This window comes from Tachypleus tridentatus, chromosome 7, assembly GCF_004210375.1.
Source record: "Tachypleus tridentatus isolate NWPU-2018 chromosome 7, ASM421037v1, whole genome shotgun sequence".
Taxonomy (NCBI): domain Eukaryota; kingdom Metazoa; phylum Arthropoda; class Merostomata; order Xiphosura; family Limulidae; genus Tachypleus; species Tachypleus tridentatus.
The window spans coordinates 27416481-27436642 of NC_134831.1; the positions used below are offsets into that span (position 1 = coordinate 27416481).

Consider the following 20162-nt stretch of genomic DNA (forward strand, 5'->3'; position numbering starts at 1 on the left):
TAGAAGAAAATAACATTTAATTTATAGAAATATTGAAGGTTAAATAAATTAAATCTATTTATCAATAGGTTAAATATTAATTAGATGTTGTTGTTGTTTTCAAATTGACCTTAATAAATAGAAAAACACGTTATGTTCATTATTCAGTTCAAGTCATGACTCGTGCGGATTAGGACATTAAATTTATCATGTTAAAGATGATATGTGTGGCTTTGAGGGTTGGCAGTTGGTAGTTAAAACTGTGCACGAAGTACAAACTGCAGCATTGATCTTAAGCCTTTTAATGAAACATAACTTGCCGACATCCAAAGAAGCACTTAGTACAATCTGTTCTCTTATTCTGAAGTGTGAGCTGATCAGGTGAAAATCACATTTAGAAATAACCAATTAACGCTCTCAAAAATTGACGTTACTTAACACATTATTAATTCTTAAAGTTTTATGTTACCAATAAGAATGTTTGCTATCATTTTTATATAAAACAACGAGAATGTCATATTTTAACAAGACAGTATTCTTCACAGTGAATAAAGCTGTCGTTTGACTTCTGGAATAATGTATTTTTTAACAGCTTTGTAAAGTATATATCTCTTTAATTCTTTATTAGGCATTTAAAATCTAACCATCATTCGTATCTTTAATAAAATGACATTCAATTGTAATGAGTCATTTAGTGTTCTAAGCATTCAAATATAGTGCCCACATAAATAAGCAAATTCTTAAAAGTAAGATAATAATCGAGAAGAGTCAAACACATTTTGCAGAATTTTGTTTAGGATTTGTAAGAAATCATTAGCGCTTTCATTAGTGCAATTTGAAAGAACATCTTAGAACCCTGTTGTGGTCACATTTTGTAAAAATGTGAGACTGTTGTAGTTATAATACAATTTACCACGTGATGACAGTGTGTTCTGAAAAAATAAACAAATAAGTGCTGATGTACAAAAAAGTAGTGAAACAAAATAAATCGCCTCAGTCTACATCACATCATTAGACTACATCACAGATAGCCCCTTATGCAGCTTTGTGCTTAAATGTAAACAAACAGATTAGCTGTCTATCATTTAGTTTATCAGCTCAAAATTTGGGAAAGCTAATATACATAGCTCTTGAGTAGTTTTGCTCGAATATCAAGAGCAAAATTATTCAAACGCATTTTTTAAGGCAGCAAAACAAGATATAATCGCAAATTCCATTTAAAGGAGAATGTACTATGAATCTCACTCTTTCTTGCGATAAAGTAGTTTGTATGGAAGGAACATTTTTACGAAAATATGCTTCTCATAAAAAATATACTAAGTAAAAATAAGAAGTTTGTGTAGAAAAGGAAAATAACACCCCTTCCTAGTGGCCCAGCGCTATGTCTGCAGAGTTATACCGCTAGAAATCGGGTTTCGATACTCATAATGGGAAGAGCATAGATAGTTGGTTATTTTATTCTTGATAATAAATATGGATAATTACGCCATCTAACGAGTTTTTAGGTAGGTGCTTTAGCATATAAAAATTAACCTCCCGTTTTTCCAGTTTGTTTATGAACTGTTATCACTAGTGTTCCAGCCTAACGAATCTCAAGTGACAACACAGACAGAGCGGAAACAGAACCCAGAACATTGTTAGCTCCACCCATTTTCTGACATTATTGGGGTAACATGAAATTGCTTTTGTTTAGCTGACGATGTAAAATATATAACATTCGATTAATATTTTGACAAAATGACCCGTTCCATAACAAATGAATAGAATAAATCTTAACTTTGCTCCTTATTTCTCTAACTAGTGCCACCAGTGGCTCAGAGGTAAATTTGAAGACTTATGGTACTACATATCAAGATTTGTTAATCACGGTGTAGCTTTGTACTTGACAACAATCAAACAAAAACCAGTGTGCATGGCTATTTACCAGTCAATGTAATATTTATTCATTCGAAAGAGTAAAAAAAAAGACATTTTAATGAAGCAAGAATTAAAATTACGAGGTTTACAAGATAAAAAGCATGAGATTCACACGTTCTTAACTTATACAGATGATATATCGCTGTATCGTTGAATCCACTTTCAAGGTATCAGTAAGATAGTGTATAATTAAAGCTTAAGAAATATGCATGCATCACCTGTTCACTAACGTACAGAATGCTGTTGTTTGTTTTTAATTTCGCGCAAAACTAAACGAGGACTATGTGCCCTCCTCGTCTCTCTTTTAGTAACGAATAGTTGGATTGACCGTCACTTTATAATGTCCCCACGGGTAAACAGGCAAGGATTTTTGGTGTGATGGGGATTCGAAGCGGTGACGCTCCGATTATAAATCGAGTGCCTTAACCGCTTCACCATGTCGGACCGAGTGCTATTGGATTTTCCTAAACAGGGTTATAATATACTAACTTGATAGCAATATAATAATAGTATGATTACCAGAGCATGACCCGTAAGGGGTTTTGAGTTTAATGAGAAAGAATAAATAAGAACACACTATGTAAAACGTAAACGAAGGTAGAATATGACGCTTTTGTACATGTTGATAATTGGTTATCTAATGACGTGTACGTTGTTCAAAATTTATTTTGTCTTCCTGTTAAAAGTAATTAGGGATAAATATCAGAAAAGTGAAGGATCTCAATGAAGAAAGAGTCAAGTTCTAACACCTCAAAAAAGTCAGTGTGAGATTTATAACACCTCAGTGCTCTGACAGGACATCACAAATGATAAGTGTCTGATGAATTGTAAAGGTGAGAAACAGCTGGCAAAAGAATTGGTTAAAAACGATTTATCCCTTTACCTGGCCGCCAGTCTCAGGAAGAGTAAGCTCTCTCATACACAATATTTTCTGAAATAATTAGGAAGAAGAAAGGCAAGAGCATCTCTTAGCATTATGAAACAGCTTCATGGAGCAAGTCATTAGTTACTCAAAGAAGAATTCTATTCAGTTGTTAAAGGAAACTTTTCAAATGTTAAATTTGAAAGCATTCTGTGAATACTGAAAGAACACTGAACGTTTTCTTTCTTCAATTTTTACGCGAGTAAACTGTAAACTGACCTATCACATTTTGTTCCCAGGAATTTTTCATGTATGCAAGACATAACAATGAGGCAAATGTTGCCCAGTTCTAGAACCTAACTAAATAAAATACTTCAAGAAACAATAATCGATTAGTTTACAGATTAAGCCTAAATTATTTTATGAGCCTACAGCGGTAAGCCTATGGATTTACATCGCTAAAATCAGGGGTTAGATTCCTCTTGGTAGAATCAGCAGATAGCCTGATGTGGCTTTGCTATAAGAAAACATACAAACACATTTCTTGAGCCACGGAGCTGTTGAGAAGATACACCGAGAACTTTAGTGAATCTAATAGAGAGAATTAACTGACGCTAACGACTTAGCGTCAAAGCTTACATTATCAGGTGAGCGGCAGCATTACCTATGTAGGAACGGTTGGATTGATCATTGAAATGGTATTTCAAATATCTCCTCAATAGGTCATCACAACTTTACAATATTGTACAATGTTTTCTTTTATAACAATATTTTTCCCTCTAGTCTTACACTGCTAAATTAGGGACGGCTAGCACAGATAGCCCTCGAGTAGCTTTGTGCGAAATTCCCAAACAAACAAACAAATAACAATATTTATGTAAATACTGAGTCACATGTTTTGTGAATGTTTGTAAATATCACAGCAAAAAGGTTGAATTTCCTGTTCCTTTGTCTCCTGCTTCGTTTTTATTAAATATTAACTGAAACACCAATACAATGGTGTCAACCAACGTTAGGCAGTTTCAAATGGAGTATCCGCTTTTGTGAGTATTATTCAAAACGTGTAGTAATTTAAAATAAAAGTCACTATTCTAATGTAAATTATGTTATCATTAGCCCCTGAAGTTAGATTTCTTACAAAAAAAATGTTCTTTTAGAATTGTGAGTGGAATAGGAATTACCAACCAATAATAGGTAAACAATAAATATCACAATAGAACCTTATTGATTTACAGAGAAGAATTAACATATAGCAGTATATATAAGTATTAAATCACAATTAAGTTTAGTTTATTTTTTTCTGGTAACATTCTACTACACTGGATCACTACATTGACTTCCATTTTTGTGAAGTTTTTTTTTTACTTGTAAACATATTTGTTTATGCGATTTAACAATATTTAACGTCAGAAAAAATTATATTAAATTACTTTAAAATGAAAGTGAGAACATATAGAAGAACAACTTATATGCGTATAATTTACAGTATATGTAGCATATCATCTGAATTATGAATATTAACTTTCGATCAGGGCGCAAAGATGAACTGTTAGTATTTCCAAGATGATTATGGCCAGTAAACATCAAACACGGGATGTAATAGGTATTGTGCTAAGGTATACGACATTTGAAAGTCTGTACAGGATAACAGCAATCATTTAAGAATAAAATTTACTGGGTATTTTATTAACAATATTTTCAAATAACATATGTCAATAAATGTTCTATTTTCCGTAAGAAACCTTTAATAAGATGTTTAGAACATGCTTATTAACGATGTGGGTTATACTTTATAAACATAGCTTTGGTGCAAAAGCCTTTATTGGGAAGGAGAAGAATTATTGAAAATTTTCCCCTAAATGCGGAAAATGTGTGTTTGTTTATTTGTGTGACGTGTGCTTACATGCATAAAGTGTACGAATAAAAGGCATCGTATTTGAAAACAGATAAAGTCTACGAATACGTATTTTTTATGTAGAGACGACTTGTGAATGTTTACAACACTCACGAATAGACCAAATATAAGAATTCTTAATCAATTACGTGTATGTACGAGTGTACTGAAAGATCCTTTAGTAATACCTAGATCTGTAGAAGTTAATTTAGTAATGGCGCTAATTAGTGTGGGGACCAGGAGAGTCGCTTGGTCAGGACCTCAAATTTAGAGTCTTGTTTTTTGGGGGGTTTGTTGAGTTTCGCGACTTGTTTTTATGTGCATCCCAATCAAACCAAAACGTGACACACACTCTCAGCTTTGAGCTGTAAATAATATATACAAATTAGATATTCAGATCGTGTTCCACTTTTTTTTTGAGCAAATAATGATTGTCTTATTTTATTTTCACATGTCACAAATTTTCATTTTAGACAGAAACCAAAAAACATAGAAGTGGCTCAGGCCTCTCTAAATCTCTGAGAGTTCTGTTTAGTAACAAATAGTACCTATTGAAATAACCAAGAGTAATTTTTACACACAGTTGTATTATCTCATGATATATGTAGCGTTTACAGAAAGAAGAATAACTACTTATAAATGTAGCTAGAGTTGAAGAAATGGCACACGATTAAAACAAGTACAAGGTAGCATAAATCAAAATTATATATTCTGTAATTCCATCAGGGTGTGAGGAGTGCAGAGGAATTTACTATTTTTAACTACAAAAATATCCTAGAGAAACAGTATATTGGTCTAGTGACATTTTGGGCTGATTCTTATTCATGAATTATAATCATCAACTACCCTGGTAGTGCTGTACGTACTATCCGATTTGTTAAGTAGATGAGAGAATTTTATCCATAATGGCTTATTTTAATACTGGTGGAGTTATTTATTGTTGAGATAATTACTGTGCTCTGTATTTAGTGCTTGAAAGCTAAAGTAATGTCCGTTTACGAGAAAAGGACCCCGTTGTGCGTTTGCTTACTGTATTGCGTAATTAGTGGTCTATGATAAGTAATTCTCCCCACAGTAACAGGTTCAGCGTAGCGTAGTGCCTTGTACAGACTCCACTGTATTGTTTTAGTGGTCATGATAGATATCCTTACCTAGTGTAGCGTAGTGCCTTGTTATGACTCTACTGTACTCTTTTGGTGGTTGAGAGAAAAGAATAACACTAATATCTACAAAACAGTTGAGTTTCTTCCTGTGACTATATGTACCAGCAGTAACAACATACGTGGAATTTGTGACTTTATGCACCCACAGTAATAACGGACGTGAAGTACTGTGATCACGTATATATTAAGTACTTTTGTGACTGCATCTACATAGTGAATTACTGTGAAAATATGTACCAACAATAACAACGCACTTGAATTACTGTGACCACGTATACCAGCAATAACAATGTACACAGGTGTGTTGCTGTTAGTACAGCCTCAAAGTCACTAAATTACCTGTGATGACTCTTTGACCTTTTGTAACTGTACCAAAATTACATATCTGGATTAACAATCTTTTATGACAATCAACCACAGAGTACATGAAATAACTGTGCAACTTTTAGTCATTGTGCCAACAGTAGAATATGTTAAGTGTCTTTGTGACTATATCTACTCAAAAGTATAAGTAATAGTAAAATACAGGATATTTTTATGTGCTATTTTATATATACCGTGACAGTTTTAGTATTGACTCTGAAGCATCGTAGAATTATATAAGAAAATCAATTGCGCGTTATGGCTGCAACACTAGCGGTTAAAGATAAGTTATAATATATTACCATTGCTACTGATGTAACAGTAGAATTATTTTTTGTGACTGTAGTCAGTGTACAAGTATTGGTGGAAGAAGAAACACCACAGGTCTCAAGGCCAGTTGTCTCTCAACTTAAGTTGTTGAGCAGCTGTGCTAGTAAAGACTGGCGAATTATTTACTGCGTCTTAGCAATACATACGTTTGACGTGTACTGGCGTACGTGCTCAACACGAGTCTGTCCCGACGCTTTAAAGATCTTAAAATAAACTTTCAAACGTTCTCTAACGAAAGAAGCGAGAATTGAGCCTCCCTGGTGGATTAAGTGTGAATCCCCTTGAAGATGTAAGATGATTCCTTCAATGAAAGGAGTCAGCAAGCCGGACGATAGAGGTCGCCTTGATGTGTAGACGTTAAATTGTTAAGTTCTGTCAAATCTTAGTTGCAACTATTTTTATGGTGATGTATGCTGGGTCTTCATTTGCTTTACTTAATAGCATTTATTGTAAAATCATTAATTCAGTTCATTCTCTTTTTTGTGTGTGCATATGAAATAATATATCGTAGCTAGTTTAATTTATAGTACGATAAGCTAGTAATACGGTGCATTTACGTTCTATACTAATTTTACAAAAATGGTTATTTATTCTATTATAACAATATAAACAACAAAGAATCCCATATATAAAATGATATTGTTCATATAATATAAATCCTCTGCATATGTATATTAAAGTGATTTTTTAAATAAAATATACGTGATTTCGGTATTACAGAAAGGAGTATTTCTGAATATTTTTCAATAAAAATTACATTCATTGAAAATTTTACATGGATGTCTTTACAATAAAACCAGGCGGTTCTGTGATTGGAAAATGAAACATTTCATGTATTTTGTTTTTAGTTTCGTTTTTAAAAATACATTAACAATGGTTAAGAAATAATAAAGTTCAGTTTACAATGTTATATGAAATTACCATACTTCATTCTTTAAACAATATACTATCTATTCAATGGTGATCTTCTGAGAATGCTTAAAGACATTACTCTTTGTAAAAAAAATTAATTAATTAAGACTAGTTAACCAGTGTAATAATGATTGTAAAAAATATTTTCCTATTTTAAAGACAGACAAATCTTCATTTAGAAAATTATGGTAATTCATTCAAGTTTACTTTTGTTAAACCTAGCCAAGTATAAAATAATTCAATTACTTTTATGTTTGATTTTAGTACAGACACCAACTTAAACATTGCGAAGGTTTGTTTTGTTTTTTGAATTTTCGCACAAAGCTACTCGACGGCTATCTGTGTTAGCCGTCCCTAATTTTGCAGTGTAAAACTAGAGGGAAGGAAGCTAGTCATTACCACCCACCGCCAACTCTTGGGCTACTCTTTTACCAACGAATAGTGGGATTGACCGTCACATTATACGCCCCCACGGCTGGGAGGGCGAGCATGTTTAGCGCGACTCGGATGCGAACCCGCGACCCTCAGATTACGAGCGCATGCCTTAACGCGCTCGGCCATGCCGGGGCGTCATTATAAAGGAAATCATTTAATTTCATTCTATAAAACATTTTACTAGCTAGGTGCAGATAGTTTTACTGCGTTCGATCTCTCTCTCTGTGTTTGCTATTTTAAACAATTTAATTAATAACTGTCAGTAAATTCTAAAACTTGAAAAACTTGTTCGGACAGGAAAAAATAACCACAGAGAGCGATCAACGTTAAACATTTATCATTATTTGATCTGAAATATTCTACAAAGGTATGTAAATAATTAAAATTATACAATTATATATTAGATTACTCTTTTATTCAATGTCGACAAACAGGTAGATGACAAATGAAATTTAAAGAATTCGTATCTGAAAGCATTATTGTTGCATATTGCTTACCTAAAGATACATCGTTTTTATGTATGTTACTGGATGCAGGATCATTTAGTTGTTCATTTGATTTAGGCTCCTAGCATTTATCTAATTTTACTTCAAAATTTGTGCTGGCGTAATTTCAACTAGCGTTTATTCACAAGAAACAAAGAAATACATACTACAAAGAAATTGACTATAGGTAAATTATAAAATATCAACTGCAAAATAAACTTTCAAATGGTAATAATAACACTAAAAGTTGAGCAGAGAGATTGCAACAGTAGGACGGATCACAAAAGATAATTAAGACAAGACATGTAAACAAAAGTAATAATAATAGTAGGACGTGAGCGAAAAGATAATGTTCTTTAGACGTTTCCAGAGGTGATAAGAATAATAAGGTACGAACGCCAAAGTAACGATAGAAAGACTTGAACAAGATGTTAGTGGTTTATACGAGAATAATAAGACTCACTTGTACTTTGGTTAGAATTAACCACAAAGCTACACAATGGGCTATCTTTGTTCTACCAACCACGGGTATTGAAACTCGGTTTTAGAGGTTGCCCTTTTTTAAAAGTTTGTCTTACCTAATTTTTCTTTTGCTGATGTCCAAGGTTCAAATTAATTACATGCATAAATGATTTATTTCAAACAACAAAAGTGATACTCAGTTCTATTAGCCATGCGCGATCGTGAATTTCTACATCCCCAAAGAAACGGTAAATGATATAATTTAATATTTAAGCTTATAGGAGGGGGTAAGAATATTTCCATTTAAACTTTACAAACATATATGATAAACATTATTAACTAGCTTTTTCAGTTATTTCTATCTTACAAGTAACAAGCTGTCTAGAAACGTAATAGAGAAACAAAGTGAATTTCATATACAAATCATACGTTCAATTACTTTAACGAGTTTTCACTAGTAAGCGAGACCCAGCATGACCAAGTGGTCAGGGCACTCTACTCGTAATCTGAGAGTCGCGAGTTCGAATTTTCGTCACACCAAACATGATCGCTCTTTCAACCGTAAGGGTGTTATAATGTGATGATGAATCCCACTATTCGTTGACAAAAGAGCAGCTCAAGCGTTGGCGGTAGTTGGTGACGACTTGGTGCCTTCTCTCTGGTCATACACTGCTAAATTAGAAATGGCTAGCGCATACAGCCCTCGTGTAGCTTTGCGTAAAATTAAAAAAACAAAGACCAGTAAACAATTCTGTTTTTAAAATTACTTATCTCACAAAGAAAAACTACTGTGCACTCAGAACTAGCAAACTTGAATCTTTACGCGTGTGTGTGTGTGTCTTTTTATCGGCTCTTAAAATCCGGTACACAAGAAACTGTAAAAGCAAAATAACCGAGAAAAGGAGAGAGAGAGAAGAAAAAATGGAGAGAGAGATAAGAGAGAAAAAGTCTGGATGAGGTTTCCTCTTACATGGAGTCAGCATAAAAGCTTGATTAATGAGTTCCTACTGTCGTGGCGGGAACATCTGTAAATAAGTGCCATAAAACCGATGGAGGATTCCTTCATAGTAAGCTATTTTCCAAAGCTTCGCAGAGCAAAAAAAAATCACGTTTTTTTTTTTCTAAACACAGCACTAACGATCCCTTTTAACACCAATTCTGAATGCTAAATATCAATGTATTTGATCTTCCTGAACTGAGCTGTAAATTTATCTAACAACTTTCCTCAAGCATCAAGTGGACCTTTAACAGTTAAAAGTAATATATAAGCTATACATATTAAAATTATAAGTCATAATTCCAATTCTGAATACACATATGAAAGTTGGATATGGAATTTTAAAAGTTTTCCATGAGTTTTAAAATGTTGCTCAGAATACGCAACAATTAAGTTTAATTTTCTATTTAAATAGAATTAAATTATACAATATCAACGCTTTAGGATCACAGGAGCAATATCCCGGGACTTATTGTAGTGTTTTGATTAATCCTCAATAAGTTGGTTTTTTTTAACTGTGTCACTGGCTTTTTATGGTGAATAAAATACTTAATTTTTTCGAATAGTTAATCATAATTATAATAACAGCATACAGTAACATATACATTCTTCATTGTAACAATCTCAAACCATAAAAACTATCAGAAGCCGGAAAGAGGTGGGGAGGTCACGGTCGAATGACCACATACGTACGGTACCAAGCAGTGTTCAGTGGCTAGTTTAATCTGACTTGAATCTTCATATACAGTGCTGCCTTGATAAATATACGGTTTCTATCGCTATAAAACATTTAACTTTTTGTACGTTACGATAACCTCATATACAACTCAGGTGGTGTAATACTGGCGAGGTGAACTTCCGGAAAAATAAACGAACCATAATATTAAGCATTTATTTGTCATGTAAATGTATGAAATAACCGTAAGAAGTGACAAGCTGGTCTAGGACATTCTTATTAATTATTTTTGGACATAAGTGAAATATAAAAAGTTTTAGTTGTTAATGCACGCATTAATATACTCTTTTAATGTCTATATTTTATCATAAAAAACAACAAAATTTAATTTTGCGAACCCGCGACCCTCAGATTACGAGTCGCAAAATTAAATAAAATGTTATTTTTCCGAACATTTATAAATGTTTATGTCCATTCAAATTTTTTTTATGAATATACAAATTATGTACTAATTTGAAAACTTGACTAGTTATCTTGCTTGTTTATTGGGCCCGGCATGGCCAAGCGTGTTAAGGCGTTCGACTCGTAATCCGAAGGTCGCGGGTTCGAATCCTGGTCGCACCAAACATGCTTGCCCTTCCAGCTGTGGGGGCGTTATAAAGTTACAGTCAATTTCACTATTCGTTGGTAAAAGAGTAGTCCAAGAATTGGTGGTGGGTGGTGATGACTAGCTACCTTCACTCTGGTCCTACACTGCAAAATTAGGGGCGGCTAGCGCAGATAGCCCTCGTGTAGCTTTGTTTTTTTTTTGGAATTTCGCACATAGCTACTCGAGGGCTATCTGTGCTAGCCGTCCCTAATTTAGCAGTGTAAGACTAAAGGGAAGGCAGCTAGTCATCACCACCCACCGCCAACTCTTGGGCTACTCTTTTACCAACGAATAGTGGGATTGACTGTCACATTATAACGCCCCCACGGCTGGGAGGGCGAGCATGTTTGGCGCGACTCGGGCGCGAATCCGCGACCCTCAGATTACGAAGCGCACGCCTTAACGCGCTAGGCCATGCCAGGCCCCAAAATTCTCACTACAGTGCCAGGAGTGGGGTCGTGTAGCTTTGCACAAAATTCAAATTCAAAACAATCCTTGTTTATTTTTAAATGGATGATTGAAATAACAAAATGCGCAGAGGAAATCGGTTTTGACCTTTTCTTTACTTATTGTAAATATAGGAAACTAAAAGTATTTTTACTTCTTACATAAGTAATTACAGTAAATGAGTAACTATATTTTTACTAACAAGGTCCTTTCACTCCCATTGTTCCCCGGTGGGACAGCGGTAAGTCTGGGGACTCACAACGCAAAAAATTATGGGTTCGTTTTCCCGCGATGGGCACAGCAGATATCACGATGTAGCTTTGTTATAACAAAACAAGCACGGACACTTTCACCATCGTGTGAAAAGACAGACAAGTGGAAATGTGAATACTTAGAATAATCGATTTCCTTTATTATGCTTTTTTCATCCTTAATATTTAGAAAGGGCAAAATAATTTTCTAACTTTCCTCATCATCTGTTTAGATCTATCACACACAAAATTATCAGCGCATCTTTAGTTTTAATTTAGTATAACTGAAAATTTTGCTTCATTTAAGAATCAGGTCATACATGGTTAAATAAAATAAGTGTCACACATGAAAACAATGACGTATACGTTGTGTAATTCAGTCTTATTTATGATCAATCTTGCGTTGAATATTTCAAATTTGGAGAGGCAAATTTTAGCGAAGGAATGAAAGAGCAGGTTTCGGTAAAACTAGTGAAAGAAATATTGATGGTCTCGACAAGACAACTCTTATAGCGACTCTTTGTAAAGCATGATGTAACGTATTAAATATTGTATATTCATATTTATACATTCTTTCTATCTATGTTTGTTTCACTTTAATATATATTTAGAAATGGAAGTAACTGATATTGTTAAATGTGCATTGTGAAAGTACCGCCTGTTCGTTAAATTAGTAAAAAATTCTTGAATGTAATAATTAACAATATATGTTTTATATTGTTGCCATCTGAACTTTTGAGAACCTCGCCTAAAGTTTATAAATCGACGCGCCAAGAAACTGTTCAGAATATTGTTGGTTTGCTACAGCTAGTATAAACCTTGGAAGCTATAACTGTGATAAACGCTTATTAATCGGAAAACTATAGATGTTTGACGAAGAACGTGTGTAGATTTTGAAAATTACAAAACCGTTCATTTCAGTGAATTAATTATGGACGTTAGTATTTCTACAAGGGCATTATATATTTTTGTGGGAGAAAAGTCAGCTTGTAAACGGTGTGAGACTAGCCATTAAACAAAGTATAATAATATAAACTCAAAATTAATTCGTTAATCGTGAACCGCCGATAAAATATTCAGTTTTAGACGAGATAGGGAACTCATTATTTTTTAAGTTTGTAAAACTTACGTAATAAAACCATTATTTGTAATAACTTTTATTACAAATTGTATTATTGTTTATATATTAAAATACGTTTATGTTAAGAAACAAAATTGTGTTCCACTTTTTGTCAAATATTATAAATTTCACACATATAAATATTCAGTTAACTTCTAAATTAAAATAAAAATGTCAGCCTCTTTGAACTCGTGACACATAATATAATGAATCGGAGAGTTTGAAGTTGATTGTAATTCGGGTCTAGCATGGCCAGGTGGTTAAATAGCTAGACTCGTAATCTGATGTTCGAGGGTTTGGATCACTCTCCTATCAAACATGCTCGCCCTTTCAGCCGTAGGGGCGTTATAATGTGTTGGCCATTACCACTATTATTTGGTAAAATAGTAGCCCAAGTGTTGGTGATGACTAGCTGCCTTCCTTTAGTCTTACACCGCTAAATTAGGGACGGCTAGGGCAGACAGACGTCGTATAGCTTTGTGCGAAATTAAAACAAAACAAATAATCATTGTAATTGAATTTTCATTTCATTTGTAAAATACATTTCTAGATTTGGAGCAGCTTATTGGAATAAAATTTAAAATCTACTTTTTAGAAAAACTAAATTCAAATTTCACAGAAAATTAAACAAATTACATCTGTCTGAAATATTAATAAACACGAAATACTCACTTTTCTTTTTACAGTAACAGAGTAAAAACATATCCTTTAAGAAAGGTATTTGCAATTTTCAGCCTCACGGTTTAGGCATAGCCACCCTTAATTTATAATTGTTGACCAAGCAGAAGACAAATCAGTTTGTAGCACCCGCCGCATGTAGAGGTACTCTTAACCACACACAGATAGGTAATTGTAATTTTATGTTCAACAACAAATAAAAAACAGGATTGACTATTACAGTTATACTCCTAAATTGATGAAATGACAATTTCACTATCAATGTAACAGTGTTCGAAACAGCTCTCTTCAATTTTCTTACTTAATCTTTATTTTATTATAATAATTCATTCTGAAATTTCCATTTTAAGTTATATTATAGTCCTTTTATTTTTTTTTATACATGCCCAAACAAAAACGTTGAGAAACTTTTTCAGAGAATTCATTAAAACCTTAAAGAACTGTGTTTATGTATATGTATACAAGACTTTTAAAATTAAAAACTGCTGCCTCAAACGTTTTGCTGACGATTCTATTTCCGAAATAAAAATTTACACCGCAAATTCAGAGATGTTAAGAAATTATACTGGGAAGCATCAGGAATTCCCCTGGTTAAAATGAGTGAAATCAAATTTACAGACTGCTCTTTTAATTCTTGTCCGCAGAATAATAAAAAAAAACAACAACACCAGTGAACTTTACTTGTAAAATTCTGTCACCAGCTGTTGTTCCTTCAGAGCATACCTACCCTTGTTGCTGTGTATGTACATTTCATTCACATCTTTTACCTCTCCTGCACGAAACGCGCGCTGTGGGATCAATTTTCTTCTAGCGCATGAACTCTTCTGCTCGAGAACCCCAAGAGATTTTATCTCCTACTTGGGTTAAAGCCAAATGGATTTTTTAACGAGATTACAGCATAATCTCAAGCTATGAAAGTAAATTTAGTTCTATAGGTATTTTAATAGATTAAATAAAAATAATTGTCAAACATTTTGACTTTGAAAAACAGCTAGTTTGTGAAGCAGTGAAGTGTTATTCCTCTTAACATAGATAACTATTAACTTACTCGAAGAGAATGTTCAGAAGCTCTAATTCACTGTTTTTAATCTTAAAACTTTACTGCAAATATGCACAATAAAACTGAACAAAATGTTATTGTAGACATGTTGATTATGCTGACAAATTAAATGGATATCGAATATACAGAGAATAATCTCATTGTTTCGCGTTTTGTAGAATTTAAGCTTAAATATATCGATATTTGCATGTAACTTTGTTTGAATATCTACAAATTACCATATTTTACTTATTACTGTAAATTGTTTATACAAATAATTTTAATCCAAGAGAATAATATATTCTAATACGCCTTGTCTACCAGCAATAGATGTTCATTGTTAGAGCTAACCTTTCATAAAAAAAACCAACAAGAAGCCATTTTTATTAGTTGCACAATTTACGCTTTGATCTAATGTAAGTTGGAAAACAGGTTGCGTAAAAGTAATATAATATTACCTACCTTAACTTTTATATACCTACAAGTTTACAAACTTACTGTAATTAACAACAATTTTGAGATATTAATTATTTTCATTTGTTTACTTTGATGAAAAATACTTAATGACTGTAGCACTGAATGATAAAACATAAGGAATAGTTGAAATTAATCATTACACAGAAATGTTAGTGCCTATTGAAACAATTAATCAATAACAATATCGTAAACCAAGCTTTAAAAACTGACGGTGATACGTAAATATGATATCTATTAACTGTAATAGAAAGTTTTCAAAAACGTTCATAAAACGATTTACTTAACGGAATTGGTTTCATCAAGTGAATTTGCACTACAGTAGCTGAAATCTTATCACCTTAGTATAGATACAACCTGGAGAAAGTTAAAGTAGATATAGAAAACTGAGTAGCAGGCTTGTCTACGAATTAAAAACATATTTCATAAAAATAATAAATATATAAATAATCATTTTACTGTATTCAAATAACTGATCAAGAGATTTCACGTGAAAAATACAACATATGTAAAATAGCTAAGCTTAAAATAATTGTTATGAAACCTATTTCATTTTCGTTCTTTGCCTACCTATAAACCTGCTTCACGTTTTAGATAATAGATAACGAATTTTTACAGAAATTTCTCTTCTTTTAAAATAAGAAGAAGTAAAATATAATAATTACGTGAAGTTACTTAAACAGAGAGATCGTGTTCTGAAGTTTAGGTTGTTTTAAGTTGTATTAAGAATGCAATTTTATATGTAATTCGATGAAATGAAATCGATTTCCGATGTTAATATAAATAATAATATTTTGCTGATACTACACTCACCCATCGAACTTTCTTCAGAAAGATCACTCAGAGAAGGCACTTTTTGCATGGATCCAAGGGATCTAGGCACACAAGAATCATCATTGATCACTTCCCGTTTAATAGAATGTGGTGGAATCATAATGTGGGCATTGCAATCTCGCGGAGCATAGTCCATCTCAAATTTTATCTGAAAAAAAAAAGTATAAAGAGTTATATAGTTACGTCACACAAAGTTGCCTCTTGGCTTATATTTAAAGACAAAATGTAGTTTAAATTTACTTTTAAAAAACACTGTTTATTTCGGATATTCACACAAAGCTAACCAGGGGATATCTGTTCCAGCTGTTCCTAATTTTGAATGGATAAAACAGAGGAAAGACAATTGATTGGTAAACATAAAGCACTGGTGTACAATTTCTGGTTCCTCTAATTGAACTGGGGGGGGGTTCACCCTCTTTATTACAACGCATATACAATCAGAAAATGCTGAGCGGTTTTTTTCTTCCCCCTTTTAGCGGTAACGGTGTGCAAACCACGGACTCTAGGAATGCTGACCACTAGGCACGCCTAGCCTCATTGATAATCACGACAAGAACTATGAACATTTTGGTGCCCTTATGAAATGTATCTTTACTAGCCTCGTTACTACACATTAATTGAAAATTTAAAATGTTTTCTTCACGCAACAAAAATCCCTTCTCAAAGTATTTATTTCGAAGTGCATTATATTCATAAGTTTTAACTGAACTGACAGGAAACAAATGAATAATAAAGCAAGTAACTCCTTTTAAATAGCTCTTCATATATGAGAAATCCAATTAACATATCAGTATGACATATCTTAATAAGGTTGGTCATATACAGTAATGTTTCATATAGAACAAATTAATTTCTATCCTCAATTATTATATTGTAGTTTTCAACATTATGAGCCTTTATAAACCGACGAAGACTAAATTTAACATTTTGGTTCCAAAAATAATTATTTTTATCTCATTTGGCTTGTTTTGAATTTCGCGCAAAGCTACACTAGGGCTATCTGCGCTAGCCGTCCCTAATTTTGCAGTGTAAGACTAGAGGGAAGGTAGCTAGTCATCATTACCCACTGCCTACTCTTTTACCAACGAATAGTTGGATGGACCGTCACATTATAACCCCACACCGCTGAAAAGCTAGTATGTTTGGCTATACTGGGTCTTTCTTATCTCGTAAATACAATGGTACGAACAATAACTGGTATTTTAAAATATTATTATATGTCTAAATACACATTTGTTGATTTCAGAAAATTTTATAAAGCTCTCAACGAAACTCATCTTTGGCAACAACAATTTATTTTCTTATTAACACGTTCTGACTCTAAATTAGGTTTATTAAAGGTTCCACAAAATGAATCTGAAAAGATTAGGAATATTTAATGTTTTATGATTAAATTGTTTAATTAATTTACACAAATTAACATTTAATAAAACACTTGGTCTTTTACTTTGTTTTTTTTTCACAAAAATACAGTTTTATAATTATATACGAATTTAATTTCTTGACCTAAAGACTAGTTGGACTACTTTCATTTTCTTACTTGATGTTTTGTTAACATATACTTTCATTGTATTAGAAACATTAAATCATAAGCCAAAACCGTTACGTTAAAAGAATAAAAATGTTTTTTTATTTCACGTCTTTTATATAGTCTTCAAAAAAAGAAACGCAAAAGGGATATTATTGTTATTTTAAAGAGAAATATATATAATAACGTTACAAGCTCAGAGTATGTGATGTTACACGTGTTAAGGCACTGATTGTTAGACCAAAATGACAATAAAAGTTGTGCACTTTGAAAACGGAGGAAAACATCGTATTTTTCGCCAAAACGCATTGGTGTCCAGTAAATTTGTTTGAGAGATCTGCATGTTCTGCAAGTGCAACATGTGCAAAATCCCTATAAAAGTGACGGGTTCTCGGTTTCCATAGCTCAGTGTTAAGCCACCGACACGCAATACAGTTACTCCAAGACTTGACTGAAGCACAACGCAACAATGCCATTGGTCACTTAGAAGCAGGTGAATCTCGATCAGATGTTGCCAGAGCTGTGAATGTTCACCCAAGTACCATCACAAGGCTATGGAATCGTCACCAACAACATGGATCAACTCGTGACTGTCCACGATCTGGTAGACCTTGTGTGACCACGCCCGCACAAGATCGCTACATCCGGTTACGTCACCTTCGGGATAGGACAATCACTGCGACGTTTACTGCCACAACCATACCAGGGCTGCGTAGGATTTCCAATCAGACCGTACGCAACCGTCGACGAGATTCTTAGACCCCATGTGCAACCCATCATGGTGAACGTCAACGACGTTTTTCAACATGACAACGCCCGTCCTCACACAGGCCGACTCACCACTGTCTTTTTGAGACACCACAACATCAACGTTCTTCCCTGGCCCTCCAGATCACCAGATTTAAACCCCATCGAACATCTTTGGGACGAGTTGGACCAACGTCTGCGACGGCGACAACCTCAACCGCAGACTCTACCTCACCTTGCAGCAGCTTTTTAGGCTGAGTGGACAGCCATTCCACAGGATGTGATTCGTCATCTCATCGCTTCCATGGGCAGGAGATGCCAAGCAGTTATTGATGCTCACGGGGGCATACGCGTTATTGACGTTGAGTGACGTTAAACTTCAACCAGTGAACGTGGACTTCGCCTTTGCAGACGTTGGATGTTCAGTAGTGAATGTGCAAAGTTTCACACATGTCATACAGAACTACCCGGAATTAACTTGTTAACAATATGTCTCAAATTTTGCCTTTTGCGTTTCTTTTTTTGAAGAGTATATAAACATGTGACAAAGTGTCCTCTGGGGTTTTACTTTCCACAGTTATCTAGTTGCTCAATAAATAATTCCAAACTAAATGTGTGTGTTTTCTTATGGCAAAGTCGCATCGGGCTATCTGTTTAGCCCACCGAGGGGAATCGACCCCTGATTTTAGCGTTGTAAATTCGCAGACATACCACTGTAATAGCGGAGAGGAATTCCAAAATAAATTGATGTGTCCCAAGCATTGAAATAAAATCTAATCTAATGGTACTAACGTTGAATAGAAATCAGTCGCTTCTGGTTACATGTACGAAAAATATATGTTAGAATTCTATTGTCCTAAAAGCTAGTAGCTAAAGCACTCAACTCTTAACCTGAGGGTCGCAAGTTCGAATTAAGTCTCCGAACATGTTCGACCTTTCAGAATTCGTGGTATTATATGTTACGGCATATCCCACGTTTCGTTGATAAAAGAGTAATTAGCCCAAGAGCTGGTGGTGAATGGTGTTGAATAGCTGCCCTCTCTCCGGTCTTCTACTTCTAAATTTGTGACGATTAGTACAGATAGTTCTCAACTTACTCTGCACAAAATTCCAAAAAAAAAAAAAAGAAATCAACACTTCTTTAACAGACTTCCTCCCTTATTCTTTGGTAAAACTCTTTGTACGTTTAATCAAAATAATACACAAGCAAGGAGAAGTAAGTTTCACGTCTTTTTCAGTCTGACACCAAGCCATGACATTTCTGACTAGGAAGATGAAGCAACAGCCCACTCACTAAGTACTATTGAGGGCGTTTTATTAGGTCTTTTATTTCTCATGTTACATTTCAATGACAACGAAGCATTTAAGAAGTAACGCTGATATTAATAACAGAGTACTAGACCTATTTTCCATTTGAAATGTTTAAGGCAGAGTCCAAGAAAACTAGCATATGTATTTTTCATTGACGAGGTATTGTTCACATATATTTACGTTACACAACATTTAATCATTTAGAATCTAAACATAAAACTAAAACAACAGGGATAGGAAGTGAGGAAAATCTTTTAGAAATCATCCCCTGCAAAACAAAACTAGACTAATTCTCTCGGAATTATTATATGCATTATAATATTTTTGTAAATAAAAAAAAAACTCTTGCTGCCTTATTCGACTTAACACAGACTTATACAATATTGTTTTACTAATGTTAGCTGCTATGGTGAGCAGTAGAATAAAACTTCGAATACGTGAAAGACGACAGTCCCATCGAGGGTGTGAGAGAGCTTTCTTAAACGCCCGTAAACGTGGGAAAGTCTGTTAGTGCCCTCAGTTTGTCAGTGACTACTCGACTGAAGATGTGTCAATACCGATGAGGCGTTGCTTGCAGGATGGGCATATGGGGTTTTTCTCGTGCCCTAT

General features: G+C 33.8%; 2 protein-coding genes across 6 annotated transcripts in view; one reads left to right on the plus strand and one right to left on the minus strand.

The window, feature by feature from the left end:
* The window catches only part of LOC143255347 (protein c-ets-1-A-like), a 74681-nt gene that overhangs the window by 47574 nt on the left and 6945 nt on the right, over window positions 1–20162 (minus strand). For all 5 annotated transcript variants that reach the window (XM_076510852.1, XM_076510848.1, XM_076510846.1 and 2 more), the window contains one exon: window positions 15947–16115. In XM_076510852.1, coding sequence (XP_076366967.1) covers window positions 15947–16115 — 169 coding nt within the window. The remainder of the gene's footprint in view (window positions 1–15946; window positions 16116–20162) is intronic.
* The window catches only part of LOC143255349 (protein spaetzle 5-like), a 201022-nt gene that overhangs the window by 28852 nt on the left and 152008 nt on the right, over window positions 1–20162 (plus strand). The window lies entirely within an intron of this gene.